Source organism: Bufo bufo, chromosome 6 (genome assembly GCF_905171765.1).
Source record: "Bufo bufo chromosome 6, aBufBuf1.1, whole genome shotgun sequence".
Lineage (NCBI taxonomy): Eukaryota > Metazoa > Chordata > Amphibia > Anura > Bufonidae > Bufo > Bufo bufo.
Window position 1 is genome coordinate 194,367,988 of NC_053394.1, and position 13,953 is coordinate 194,381,940.

At 43.7% G+C, this 13,953-nt stretch overlaps 1 protein-coding gene across 1 annotated transcript in view; it reads right to left on the bottom strand.

Annotated features, from left to right (window-relative positions):
- Positions 1 to 13,953, bottom strand: part of PRPF19 (pre-mRNA processing factor 19) — a 297,502-nt gene that overhangs the window by 196,855 nt on the left and 86,694 nt on the right. The window contains exon 4 of the mRNA XM_040436035.1: positions 7,363 to 7,504. Within this exon, the coding sequence (XP_040291969.1) occupies positions 7,363 to 7,504 (142 nt within the window). The remainder of the gene's footprint in view (positions 1 to 7,362; positions 7,505 to 13,953) is intronic.

The window sequence follows — 13,953 nt, forward strand, 5'->3', positions numbered from 1 at the left end:
AGAACCCAGGCCAGAGTGTCAGTGGACGCATCTTATTCCGCCAGGTCCTGGTGGTGGTGCTGTAACCACACCGAGAGAGCTCTGGCAACCCAAGCCGAGGCAAAGGTAAGCCGCAGGGACATGTCTGTCAGCTAGTTGGACAGATTAGCCAGGCGCCTGTCTGCAGAGAGGAGCCGTCCAAGGCAGGGAGAGTCCTGGATATGACCTCGGAAATTTCCCTATGGGAAGGGAAACCAGTCAGTCTCCGGCTTTTTAGGCGGAAAAAAGGGGCAAACTCCTAACCAGTGAGGAGAATCCGTTTGGATATTAAAGGTATCACGGACAGCCGCCACTAAGTCAGCCACATAGTGGAGAGGTTAGGCGGGAGGTTCCGCTCCATGACCTCGTCCAAGCCGGAAATATCCCTTCAGACGTACGCTCCCCTGAGGGAGGGGGGAAGAGACGTCCAAATGTGCCCGCAGGCGAGGGGGGGGGGGGGGGGGAGACGGAGTCATCCAATGGGGAATGCTGCCGCTCACGCTGTCTCTTAACTGCCAAGTGTCCTCTGTGGATACCACTAAGAGGAGATGGAGTGGATGGCGCCACAGGGTTGGAATCTGCCATATGTTTCATGGACATGACTGTCATGGCGAATAAGGCCAAATCAGTGGCCGCCCTAGCCGTGGTGGATGCCCGGGCGGGTACCACCGGCCACGCAGGGACATGGGCCAGAGAAGGGAGTGAAGAGAAATTCTGTCCAGGGGCAGAGCAGGAGACCTATACCAGCGACAAAAGAGAAAAAAAATTCTACCAGCTGCGCAAGGGTTAATCGCTTCTCCCGACCAGCAGCAACATGAAAAATTCTCATAGAACGTGCAGGAACGCTGTGAGAGCTTCCAGCAGGAAGGAGTCGGCAGAGTAGAGCGATGAGGCTCCAGCCCCATGACGCGTCATCAAGGCGCGAAATGAGCGCGCGATATGAAAAAATGTCCCCCGGTGCCGAACGCGGCATAGCGGGGGTTAAGGAGCCTAATGAAGAGGAGGGTCCGACTTAGCTGATAACCCACAATACATCTGTATTGTGATGCACTGCCTGTTGGCGTATTACATTGAGTAATACACTAAGTTGCTTAGGAGACCCATGGGGTATATCATGGGGTATTTTTATAGAGCAGATTCTTACGGACGTGGCGATACCCAATATGTCTTTTTATTTATTTTAGTTTTACTAAATTAGATTTTTGAAGAAAAAAGGTGTGTCACCTTACATCACAAAAATTGTAATAGCAAGCAGGGTGAATAAAAATCAATGATTTTTAAATAAAAAAAAAAAAAAAGATTTTTTTGATTTAAATCGGATTTTTTTTTATATAAAATGCTTTTTGGGGAAAATATATTACCATCCAAAGGTTATTCCATCATGAAATAAAGATTATTTTTTAATTATGTAGAATAAGGCTGTACGTGGACTCCTATAATGTTGAATGGATTAGGCAGTGGCTGAGGGACAGACAACAGAGGGTTGTAGTCAATGGAGTATATTCAGACCATGGTCTTGTTACCAGTGGGGAACCACAGGGGTCTGTTCTGGGACCCAAATTGTTTAATATATATTGCAGAAAGCCTCGATGGTAAGGTGTGTCTTTTTTCTGATGACAAAGATTTGTAACAGGGTTGATGTTCCTGGAGGGATACACCAAATGGAAAAGGATTTAGAAAAACTAGAGGAATGGTCAAAAATCTGGCAAATAAAATTTAATGTTGATAAGTGCAAGATAATGCACCTGTGGCGTAAAAACCCAAGAGCAGAATATAAAATCAGCGATACAGTCCTAACCTCAGTATCTGAGGAAAGGGATTTAGGGGTCATTACTTCAGAAGACTTAAAGGTAGGCAGACAATGTCATAGAGCATCAGGAAATGCTAGCAGAATGCTTGGGTGTATAGGCAGAGGAATTACCAGTAGAAAGAGGGAGGTGCTCATGCCTCTACAGAGCACTAGTGAGACCTCATTTGGAGTATTGTGCTCAGTACTGGAGACCATATCTCCAGAAGGATATTGATACTTTGGAGAGAGTTCAGAGAAGAGCTACTAAACTGGTACATGGATTGCCGGATAAAACTTACCAGGAAAGATTAAAGGACCTTAACATGTATAGCTTGGAAGAGAGGCGAGACAGAGGGGATATGATAGAAACTTTTAAATACATAAAGGGAATCAACAAGGTAAAGAGGAGAGAATATTTAAAAGAAGAAAAACTGCTACAAGAGGACATTACTTTACCGAGATAGTAGTGGATGCATGGAATAGCCTTCCTGCAGAAGTGGTAGCTGCAAATACAGTGAAGGAGTTTAAGCATGCATGGGATAGGCATAAGGCCACCCTTCATATAAGATAGGGCCATAGTATTCAGTATATTGGGCAGACTAGATGGGCCGAATGGTTCTTATCTGCTGACACATTCTATGTTTCTATATGTGTAATTTTTTTGGTAAATAAATTCCATTAATCCATTCACAAGGTCATGCTCTTCCAGAGGTTTTTGTTACTGGGCAGTTTCTCTGCCTACAAGATATTATCACAGATGCTTGGTTTACTTTTGCAGTTCTCAAAACTGAATTTGACTCAGCAGAGATCACATGCCTCCTCTTCACAGCAAAAATGTTATAACATGAACAGAGTTGAGAAAAATACCTTAATCCTAACTTCTACAAACCTATGAATGCAGAATCAACCTAATCAAACTTAGGCTACTTTCACACTAGCGTTCGGGGCTCCGCTTGTGAGCTCCGTTTGAAGGCTCTCACAAGCGGCCCCGAACGGATCCGTCCAGGCCTAATGCATTCTGAGTGGATGCGGATCCGCTCAGAATGCATCAGTCTGGCACCGTTTGTCCTCCGCTCAGCAGGCGGACACCTGAACGCAGCTTGCAGCGTTCGGGTGTCCGCCTGGCCGTGCGGAGGCAAACGGATCCGTCCAGACTTACAATCTAAGTCAATGGGGACGGATCCGTTTGAAGTTGACACTATATGGCTCAATTTTCAAACGGATCCGTCCCCCATTGACTTTCAATGTAAAGTCAAAACGGATCCGTTTGCATTATCATGAACAAAAAAAAAAAAATTTTTTTTTTTTTTTTTTGTTCATGCTAATGCAAACGGATCCGTTCTGAACGGATCTAAACGTTTGCATTATAGGTGCGGATCCGTCTGTGCAGATACCAGACGGATCCGCACCTAACGCAGGTGTGAAAGTAGCCTAATATGAAAAGTTGTTTAAATCGTCATCTATTTGCATATTATAAGTTATACCAGTAAGAATTAGTCTTTATGTAGAAAACTGATTGAAATCAAGCCTTACTGACTAGTGATTTAAATTGTGATTTAAATCGTGATTTAAATCATTTTGATTTAAATCAAATCCACCCTGATAGCAAGCGATCAAAAAAAGTCATATGCCCCCCCAAAATAGTGCCAATAAAACAGTCCTCTCATCCCGCAAAAAATGAGCCCCTACCTAAGATAATCGGCTAAAAACTAAAAAAAAAAAGAAAAAGAAAAAAAAACCTGACAGACTATGGAGATACTAAAATGGTTTATTTTGTTTATAAAAAAGATAAGTGTAAAACAAATTTAAAAAAAAAGTTTACATTTTAGGTAGCCGGGTCCGTAAGAATCTGCTCTATAAAAATACCTTATGACCTAACCCCTCAGATGAACACTGTCAAAAAAAATTAATAAAAACTGTGCCAACAGAATTTTTGGCGAATTTTCCATTTGAATCCATTTTTTTTTCCAGTAACAAAGCAATGGTTAACAGCCAAACAAAACTTAATATTTATTTATAATCACCCCTCAAGGTATTCAAAACTGATTTTACAAACTTTATTAACCCTTTAGGTGTTTAACAGTTTATGGCAAATGGAGATGAAATTTCAGAATTTCTATTTTTGGTAACCTTGACTCACAAAAATGTAATATAGAGCAACCAAAAGTCATATGTACCCTAAAAATAGTCCCAACAAAACTGCCACCTTATCCCGTAGTTTCAAAAATGGGGTCACTTATGGAGTTTCTACTCTAGGGGTGCATCTGGGGGGGGCTTCAAATGGGACATGGTGTTGGACCAGTCCAGCAAAATCTGCCTTCCAAAAACCACACGGCGCACCTTTCCCTCCACGCCTTACCGTGTGCCCATACAGTAGTTTACGGCCACATATGGGGCGTTTCTGCAAACTACAGAATCGGGGCGATAAATAAAGCATTTGTTTGGCTGTTAACTCTTGCTTTGTTAAACCAGCACCTGGATCTGAATACTTTTGTAATAGCATATAATTAAATATTTGTTTTTTACTTCATTTTAGTTAGTTTAGCTGGTCAATAAAAAATATCTGTATAGCGCCACCTGCTGTTTTTTTTCTTCTTTTCTAATTTCTTTGACCTGCTCACTGAGAAGGCCTCACATGCCCAGTTTCATCCTTCAACTGCCTCCTGAACTGTGATAGGAAGAGCTGAGACATGCCCCCTTGGCTGCAGCAGAAAAGAGACTCCCCTTGAGCTGTCAGCTTGGTATAAATCTAGCAGAGCAATGAATAGGGAGAACTCTGGATCCATGTGAGGTACAGGGCTGGCTCTAGCTTTGTTAGAAAGATGTACTATATGATGTCTGATTTTAATATTTTAGTTTAGTCATGGGCTACCCCCTTTAACCAACTTGCTTTTCCATTGCTCTACCAGCGTGTGCTATTATACACGTTCCATTGGTGCAAATTTCTGCCAGAGGCATAAGAATGTACTTTAATGGCCGAAACTCTTAGGCCTCTTTCACACGAGCGTGTCCGGATTAGGTCCGGATGCGTCCCGGTGCATTGCGGCAAACCCGGACGGGTTCAAGGTTGTGTAGATTGTATTATTTCCCCTTATAACATGGTTATACGGGAAAATAATAGCATTCTGAATACAGAATGCATAGTACAATAGGGCTGGAGGGGTTAATTTTTTTTTTATTATTAACTCCCCTTAATCCACTTGTTCGCGCAGCCAGCATCTCTTCTGTCTTCTTCTGTGAGTAAAAGGACCTTTGATGATGTCACTACGCTCATCACATGGTCATTCACATGATCCATCAGAGATGCCGGCTGCGCGAACAAGTGGATTAAGGGTACTTTCACACTTGCGGCAGGACGGATCCGACAGGCTGTTCACCATGTCGGATGCGTCCTGCTGCTATTTAGCCGTGCCGCCGCTCAGTCCCCATTGACTATAATGGGGACAGGGGCGGAGCTCCGGCGCAGCACGGCGAAAGCCGCCGGACTAAAAAGTCCTGCATGTCCGACTTTTTAGTCCGGCAGCTTTCGTCGTGCACCGCCGGAGCTCCGCCCCTGTTCCCATTATATTCAATGGGGACGAAACGTCGGTCCGGCGGCACAGCAAAATAGCGGAAGGACGGATCCGACATGGTGAACAGCCTGTCGGATCCGTCCTGCCGCAAGTGTGTAAGTACCCTAAGGTGAGTTCAATTATTATTATTATTTTTTTTAACCCCTCCAGCCCTATTGTACTATGCATTCTGTATTCAGAATGCTATTATTTTACCTTATAACCATGTTAGGGCTCTTTCACACCTGCGTTATTGTCTTCCGGCATAGAGTTCCGTCGTCGGGGCTCTATGCCGGAAGAATCCTGATCAGGATTATCCTAATGCATTCTGAATGGAGAGTAATCCGTTCAGGATGCATCAGGATGTCTTCAGTTCCGGTACGGAACGATTGTTGGCCGGAGAAAATACCGCAGCATGCTGCGCTTTTTGCTCCGGCCAAAAATCCGGAACACTTGCCGCAAGGCCGGATCCGGAATTAATGCCCATTGGAAGGCATTGATCCGGATCCGGCCTTAAGCTAAACGTCGTTTCGGCGCATTGCCGGAGCCGACATTTAGCTTTTTCAGAGTGGTTACCATGGCTGCCGGGACGCTAAAGTCCTGACAGCCATGGTAAGTGTAGCGGGGAGCGGGGGAGCAGTGAACTTACCGTCCGTGCGGCTCCCCGGGCGCTCCAGAGTGACGTCAGGGCGCCCCAAGCGCATGGATCATGTGATCACATGGATCACGTCATCCATGCGCATGGGGCGCTCTGACGTCACTCTGGAGCGCCCCGGGAGCCGCACGGACTGTAAGTATACCGCTCCCCCGCTCCCCGCTCCTACTATGGCAACCAGGACTTTAATAGCGTCCTGGGTGCCATAGTAACACTGAAAGCATTTGGAAGACGGTTCCGTCTTCAAATGCTTTCAGTACACTTGCGTTTTTCCGGATCCGGAGTGTAATTCCGGCAAGTGGAGTACACGCCGGATCCGGACAACGCAAGTGTGAAAGAGGCCTTATAAGGGAAAATAATAATGATCGGGTCCCCATCCCGATCGTCTCCTAGCAACCGTGCGTGAAAATCGCACGGCATCCGCACTTTCTTGCGGATGCTTGCGATTTTCACGCAACCCCATTCATTTCTATGGGGCCTGCGTTAAGTGAAAAAAGCACAAAAAAGAGCATGCTGCGATTTTCACGCAACGCACAAGTGATGCGTGAAAATCACCGCTCATGTGCACAGCCCCATAGAAATGAATGGGTCCAGATTCAGTGCGGGTGCAATGCGTTCACCTCACGCATTGCACCTGCGCAGAAATCTCGTGTGAAAGGGGCCTTAGGCTTCTTACAAAATAAAGCCATTGTATGGGCATTTGCATGGGGCCTTCGGTTTATGTCCCCACGTATAAAATCTGAGGCACATGCAGGTACAGTTTTGTAACTATGCATTATGGATCTGCACATCAAATATTGCAGCATGCATGAGCCATAAAGCTTAATTCCATGAAATCTGCCTGTTTTATGCACATATCTAATCATTTAACATTTTTAGGAAAGGTTCATTTAAGAAGCTGAAACACTTAAGTCACTAAGACTAAAAATAAAAAGCTAAAAAATGTTCTTATGCACACTGTCAGTATGCAAGCATTTTCTGAATGATTCTGATACCTATAGCCTTGTAGAAATCTTACACAGAACACAGCGGTTTATCTCCAGCTCTGGCATCAACCAGTGCCAGTGACTTCCGCTCTGTTTTCTGTCCCATGTGCCTGGCGGGTCGCTTTCATTTTTGTCCTATTGCAGATAGGGCACAGTAGGCAGGCTGTAGCTAGTCGTCTTACAGCCAGACATATTGCAAGAAAGAGGGGCTGAGCTTCTGGACACAGTAAATATTTCTTATATATTTTCGTAGTTTTAATTGAAATATGAGAAAAGCTGAACAAGCATAAAGGTATAATTTAATTGCCCCTAATTTTATCGTATGCGATTTGTGAATGGTGTCTGAAAGCTAAAACACCATACCTTCACGTGCAGCTGTTACTTCCTTAGTAAGACGGGCTATGACACGACAAGCAGCATCATGTTGGTAGAGAGCATGGGAAAGTTCTTGGCGAGTGGTCTGTAGCTGCTGCCTTAGAGTGAAGCTGTGAAGCATTACAGCATCCTAAGCACAAAAAGAAAGAAGACTAGGAAACATACAAACATCTACACTCACCTCACCTTAAGTGCAGACATGAAGGAAAGCAGTGAGGTTTGTGCTATAAACAAGTGAATCATACAATAATGCACAATACTTAGTCATACATTGTCTTTATTTACTCTGAAAAGGAAATGCATGTAATATACAGTCATGTGAAAAAATTAGGACACCCTTTGAATGCATGTGGTTTTTTGTAACATTTTTAATAAATGGTTATTTCATCTCCGTTTCAACAATACAGAGAGATTAAAGTAATCCGACTAAACAAAGAAAACTGAAGAAAAGTCTTTTCAAGATCTTCTGTAAATGTCATTCTACAAAAATGCCTATTCTAACTGAGGAAAAAGATAGGACACCCTTGCCCCTAATAGCGAGTGGTTACCTCCTTTGGCTGAAATAACTGCAGTGAGACGGTTCTTGTAGCCATCTACCAGTCTTCGACATCGGTCTGAGGAAATTTTACCCCACTCCTCAATGCAGAACTTTTTCAGCTGTGAGATGTTTGAGGGGTTTCTTGCACGTACAGCCCTTTTCAAGTCACCCCACAGCATCTCAATGGGATTCAAAATCTGGACTTTGACTTGGCCATTCCAGGACTCTCCATTTCTTCTTTTTCAGCCAATCTTTGGTTGATTACTAGTATGTTTTGGGTCATTGTCATGTTGCATGGTCCAGTTCCGCTTCAGCTTTAATTTTCTAACTGATGGTCCTCACATGTTCTTCAAGCACCTTCTGATACACAGTAGAATTCATCGTGGATTCTATGATGGTGAGCTGACCAGGTCCTGCTGCAGCAAAGCAGCCCCAAACCATGACACTTCCACCTCCATGCTTCACAGTTGGTATGAGGTTTCTTTTTCTTGGAATGCTGTGTTTGGTTTACGCCAAACATGTCCTCTGCTGTTGTGTCCAAATAATTCAATTTTGGACTCATCTGTCCAAAGAACATTATTCCAGAAGTCCTGGTCTTTGTCAACTTTATCGCTGGCAAATGTCAGTCTGGCCTCGATGTTTCTCTTGGAAAGCAAAGGTTTCCTCCTTGCACACCTCCCATGCAAGTTAAACTTGTACAGTCTCTTTCTGATTGTAGAGGCATGTACTTCTACATCAACAGTAGCCAGAGCCTGCTGTAGTTCTCGAGATGACACTTTAGGGTTTTTGGATACCTCTTTTAGCATCTTGCGGTCTGCTCTTGGGGTGAACTTGCTGGGGCGACCAGTCCTGGGCATGTTGGCAGTTGTTTTGAAAGCCCTCCACTTGTAGACTATCTTCCGGACAGTGGAATGGCTGATTTCGAAATCTTTGAGATCTTTTAAATCCCTTCCCAGACTCATAGGCTGCTACAATCTTTTTTCTGAGTCCTCTGACAGCTCTTTTTGCTCTCACCATGGTGCTCACTCTCACTTCAACAGTCAGGAGCACACCAAACTAATGTCTGAGGTTTAAATAGGGCAAGCCTCATTCAACATGCAGAGTAACGATCTACTAATTATGTGCACCTGGTGTGATATACCTGTGTGAGATCTGAGCCAATTTAAGAGGGAATACATGTGAGGGTGTCCTATCTTTTTCCTCAGTTAGAATAGGCATTTTTGTAGAATGACATTTACAGAAGATCTTGAAAAGACTTTTCTTCAGTTTTCTTTGTTTAGTTGGATTACTTTAATCTCTCTGTATTGTTGAAACGGAGATGAAAATAACCATTTATTAAAATGTTACAAAAAACCACATGCTTTCAAAGGGTGTCCTAATTTTTTCACATGACTGTAAGCTGAAACAGACAGTGCTCCCTTGTGTGGTACCATTAGGTAATCAGTAATGTAATACCCCCTCCACTGAGGGAAGACAACTATATCAGCATAAATGGCTGTTCAGGCAAGCTGCTGCAGCCGCTGGTACCGATGCCTCAGTAAATTCTCCACAAATGAACAAAGTCAGACAAGAGAAAAAAGGTCCAGAAATGTGCACTCCCAGTAAGATTACAAATCATTGAGCTGAAGTGTCTATTTAAAAGGTACAGCAATTAAAAATGCTGTTCAGACAAACAAGTTTTGAGAGTCAAGACCGCTTCCTCAAATTAAAACAGACTTAAGCACAATAAAACACATGTATATAACAGGTATAAAAAACAGACCAAACCCAGTTAAGGTTAGGGCTCATGAGGGTTAGACATACATAAAATGTACAGCTGGAGAAATAATCCTTCATGAACTTAACATTAACAAAAGTAGATAAAAAAAAAGAGAGCAAACATTGGTATTGGTTTTCCGATCTGAACCCACGCAGTGAAATTGTGGGGCTCCGATCAGTTACCATGGTATTTTGGATCCTGCTGAGGGTTTCCAGGCCTGTCATGGTGATCTGCCTGCAAAACTGTGGACAAGAGACCGCTCAGCAGGTAGAATGTCAAAACCCTTATAGACCACAATAGTTCTCAGTTATGATCTATGGGACAAGTAATCAAAAGATCCAGGTTCCATGCAGTGGTTTAGTCCGTCCAATTCTCTGCAATTTTGCTGGCTTGCAGCCAGATCTCTGCCAGTCACCATTATAGTAAATGGGATCAGACCAGCATCCTGTAGCTTCCGACAATGCCAGTTACAGATAGATCCAGCAGCCTGTTTCCAGACGGAACAGCCTGCCAGATCTGACAGTGCTGGCCTGAAACTAGCTTTACAGTGTTCAAACGGTAATTAACACTTAACGGTAACTGCATTTCCTGGATGTGTCCACGACGGCAACCTTTGCGTTAGTTCCGCCTCCATCAGGGACAGGAGAAACATGTAGAGTTTAAATTGCTCCTCCTCAGTGGATTTCCCAGAACCTATTCCAGAGGATCAAGACTGTTAAGCTGTAGATATTCTACTCCTATGCACAACTAACCTGTAAGTGTAATTACAGTTTTCCCCTAGTCATCTCCACGACACCACCCTTTGAGACTAAGATGTAGAGCTTTGGGGGGGGGGGGGGGGGGGGGTTTACTACTGCCTGTAGGACTTTCCATCCAAAAGCAAGATCCATGGTGGAAAAAAAATATCCACCTTGTGTTTAGTAAATGAATGGGTAGATTTCCACAACGGCAGCCCTACAAATCTGTTCCAAAAGACGAAAGAGGCTGACAGAGCCCAAGAAGCAGACTTGCCCTAGTGGAATGGGGCTTTAATACCAGCAGCTACAATTTTCCCTCGAGCCTTGTAAGCTTCCTCAATTGTTTTTTCTGATCCACCTAGCTATTAAACCTTTAGCTGCCCTTTCACCTCTATTAGGGCAAGCAAAATATTGTCTTTCCTCCAAGATTCAGTTCTGTGGAATCTTTGCTCCTTTTCATTCTTAGGGTTAGAACAGAAAGATGAAATGACAATGTTCTGAGACTTATGAAAATTGTAAACAACTTTTGGTAGAAAAGTAGATTCCAGTTGGAAAATTATTCTATCCTCAAATCGCAAAAAAAAGGGAAATTCAGTAGACAGGACCTGAAGCTCACACACTCATCTGACTGAAGTAATGGCAACTAAAACTATCGTGCAGGGGTCAGCACGAGCCAAAAAGCATCATCTATGTCAAAGCCACCAAATGCCTAAGAGCATGGCAGTTAATCATGGCAGGAGACGGAGGTGCAATGTACTCTAAGTTAAAACACAGCACAGGTATGTTACAATGTTGTTTGACCCAATCGTGCTACGGTTTTCATTGCTATGTGCCTCGTCTCTGTACCTTTTCCTATGTGCATTTTGCCTCCACATTCACCACCCTTTTCCTCTTTTATTACCTTCTATCCACATCTGCCCCTCTCTCCTTTACTCCTCCATGTACAGCTCCCATGCTTTATTTACCTTCCTTAACCATTTGAACCCATCATGTCCCAGGGTGCAGCACAACAAGCTCTCACAAATCCAACAACCATTCGCTCTCTCTTTACTTTTACTTCTTATTTCAGGGGATCTCTCTCCTAACCCTGGCCCACCCTGTTCCAAAGTCAGCCTCTCCACCATCTCACACAGGAACCTTGCCAACTTCAACATTCGTTGTCAGTCTTCTCTTCCCTCTTAATTGTGCACTCTGGAATCCACTGTCTGTAACAAGCTCCCATACATTCACAACCTCTTTCTTACTAACTCTCTTAACTTGCTGGCCCTCACTGAAACCTGGGTTCAGAAATCCCACACAGCTTCCTCCGCTGCCCTTTCCTATGGTGGCCTACAATTCTCCCATACCCCCAGACCTGAGAACAGACATGCTGGCGGAGTTGGCATTCTCCTGTCCCCACAATGCATTTTCCAGGTGAATGATGCCTCGCACAAAAGAGCTCTCTGAAGACCTACGATTAGGAATTGTTGACTTGCATAAGGCTTGAAAGGGTTATAAAAGTATCTCCAAAAGCCTTGCTGTTCATCAGTCCATGGTAAGACAAATTGTATATAAATGGAGAAAGTTCAGCACTGCTACTCTCCCTAGGAGTGTCCGTCCTGTAAAGATGACTGCAAGAGCACAGCACAGACTGCTCAATGAGGTGAAGAAGAATCCTAGAGTGTCAGTTAAAGACTTACAAAAGTCTCTGGCATATGCCAACCACCCTGTTAGCGAATCTAAGATACGTAAAACACTAAACAAGAATGGATTTCATGGGAGGATACCAGAGGAAGCCACTGCTGTCCAAAAAAAAACATTGCTGCACATTTACAGTTTGCACAAGAGCACCTGGATGTTCCACAGTGGTACTGGCAAAATATTCTGTGGACAGATGAAACCAAAGTGGAGTTGTTTGGAAGAAACACACAACACTATGTGTGGAGAAAAAGGAGGCACACCAACCATCAAAAACCTCACCCCAACTGTAGGGAGGAGGGGGCATCATGGTTTGGGCTGCTTTGCTGCATCAGGGCCTGGATGGATTGCCATCAACGAAGGAAAAATGAATTCCCAAGTTTATCAAGGACATTTTGCAGGAGAATCTAAGGCCATCTGTTCACCAGCTGAAGCTCAACAGAAGATGGGTGTTGCAACAGGACAACGACCCAAAGCATTGAAGTAAATCAACAGAATGGCTTAAACAGAAGAAAAATACGCCTTCTGGAGTGGCCCAGTCAGAGTCCCTGACTTCAACCCGATTGAGATGCTGTGGCATGACCTCAAGAAAGCGATTCACACCAGACATCACAAGAATAATTGCTGACTGAAACAGTTCTGTAAGAGGAATGGTCAAGAATTACTCCTGACCGTTGTGCACGTCTGATCTGCAACTACGGGAAACGTTTGGTTGAAGTTTTTGCTGCCAAAGGAGGTTCAACCAGTTATTAAATCCAAGGGTTCAAATACTTTTTCCACCTGCACTGTGAATGTTTACATGGTGTGTTCAATAAAAACATGGTAACATTTAATTCTGTGTGTGTTATTAGTTTAAGCAGACTGATTGTCTATTGTGACTTAGATGAAGATCAGATCACATTTTTATGACCAATTTGTGCAGAAATCCATATCATTCCAAAGGGTTCACATACTTTTTCTTGCAACTGTATAGGATGTCATATGGCCAAGAATTTTTCAAAGCCTGTTTTCTAGTTACTCTTTTTGTCTTCCGAGTGTCTAATCATCTGGACCAGGTTCTTAACTTTTTTTTCTGAGGTAGAAAAGTTTTTTGGGTTACTGAGTTGAGTCATTCCAGAAATTCCCTCTGTTGAGAGGCACCATAGACCTGATTTCTTCCAATTTATAATCCAACCCAGGACTGAGTAATGTTGTCACAACCATCCTGATCGGAGATTGAAGTCGAGATTCTGGAATTCTATTATAAGTAGGTTGTCTAGATACGGTACTATCAACACTCTGAATCCTGAGAAATAACCTTGCCATAATTTTTGTAAATAGCCTGGGGGCAGAAGATATTCCCAAAGCTAGACAAGTAAACTAGTAATCAGACATCCCAACCTGCAAAAACTCATTTCAGGGAGGTTTTCTTTCACAAACTTTTTATTACATTTTCCAAACATAATCAGTATCTGCACACTTTGCTCTATGGTGTGGAGGACTGGGCTCATTACCCTGCCCCAAATTATCATATTTATGTATATGATTAAAGGGATTCTGTCCCCACCTATAAGCCCTGTGAGCTAAACATATGCTCATGTCCAGGGTAGCATTCTGATTTCTAAGGTGGCCTTATAAAAGCTATTTGTGGCTTTATTCTGCGGAAAAACAGGTTTTACTAAGGCTACTTTCACACTAGCGTTCGGGGTTCCGCTTGTGAGTTCCGTTTGAAGGGGCTCACAAGCGGCCCCGAACGGATCCGTCCAGCCCTAATGCATTCTGAATGGATGCGGATCCGCTCAGAATGCATCAGTCTGGCTCCGTTTGTCCTCCGCTCCGCTCAGCAGGCGGACACCTGAACGCAGCTTGCAGCGTTCAGGTGTCCGCCT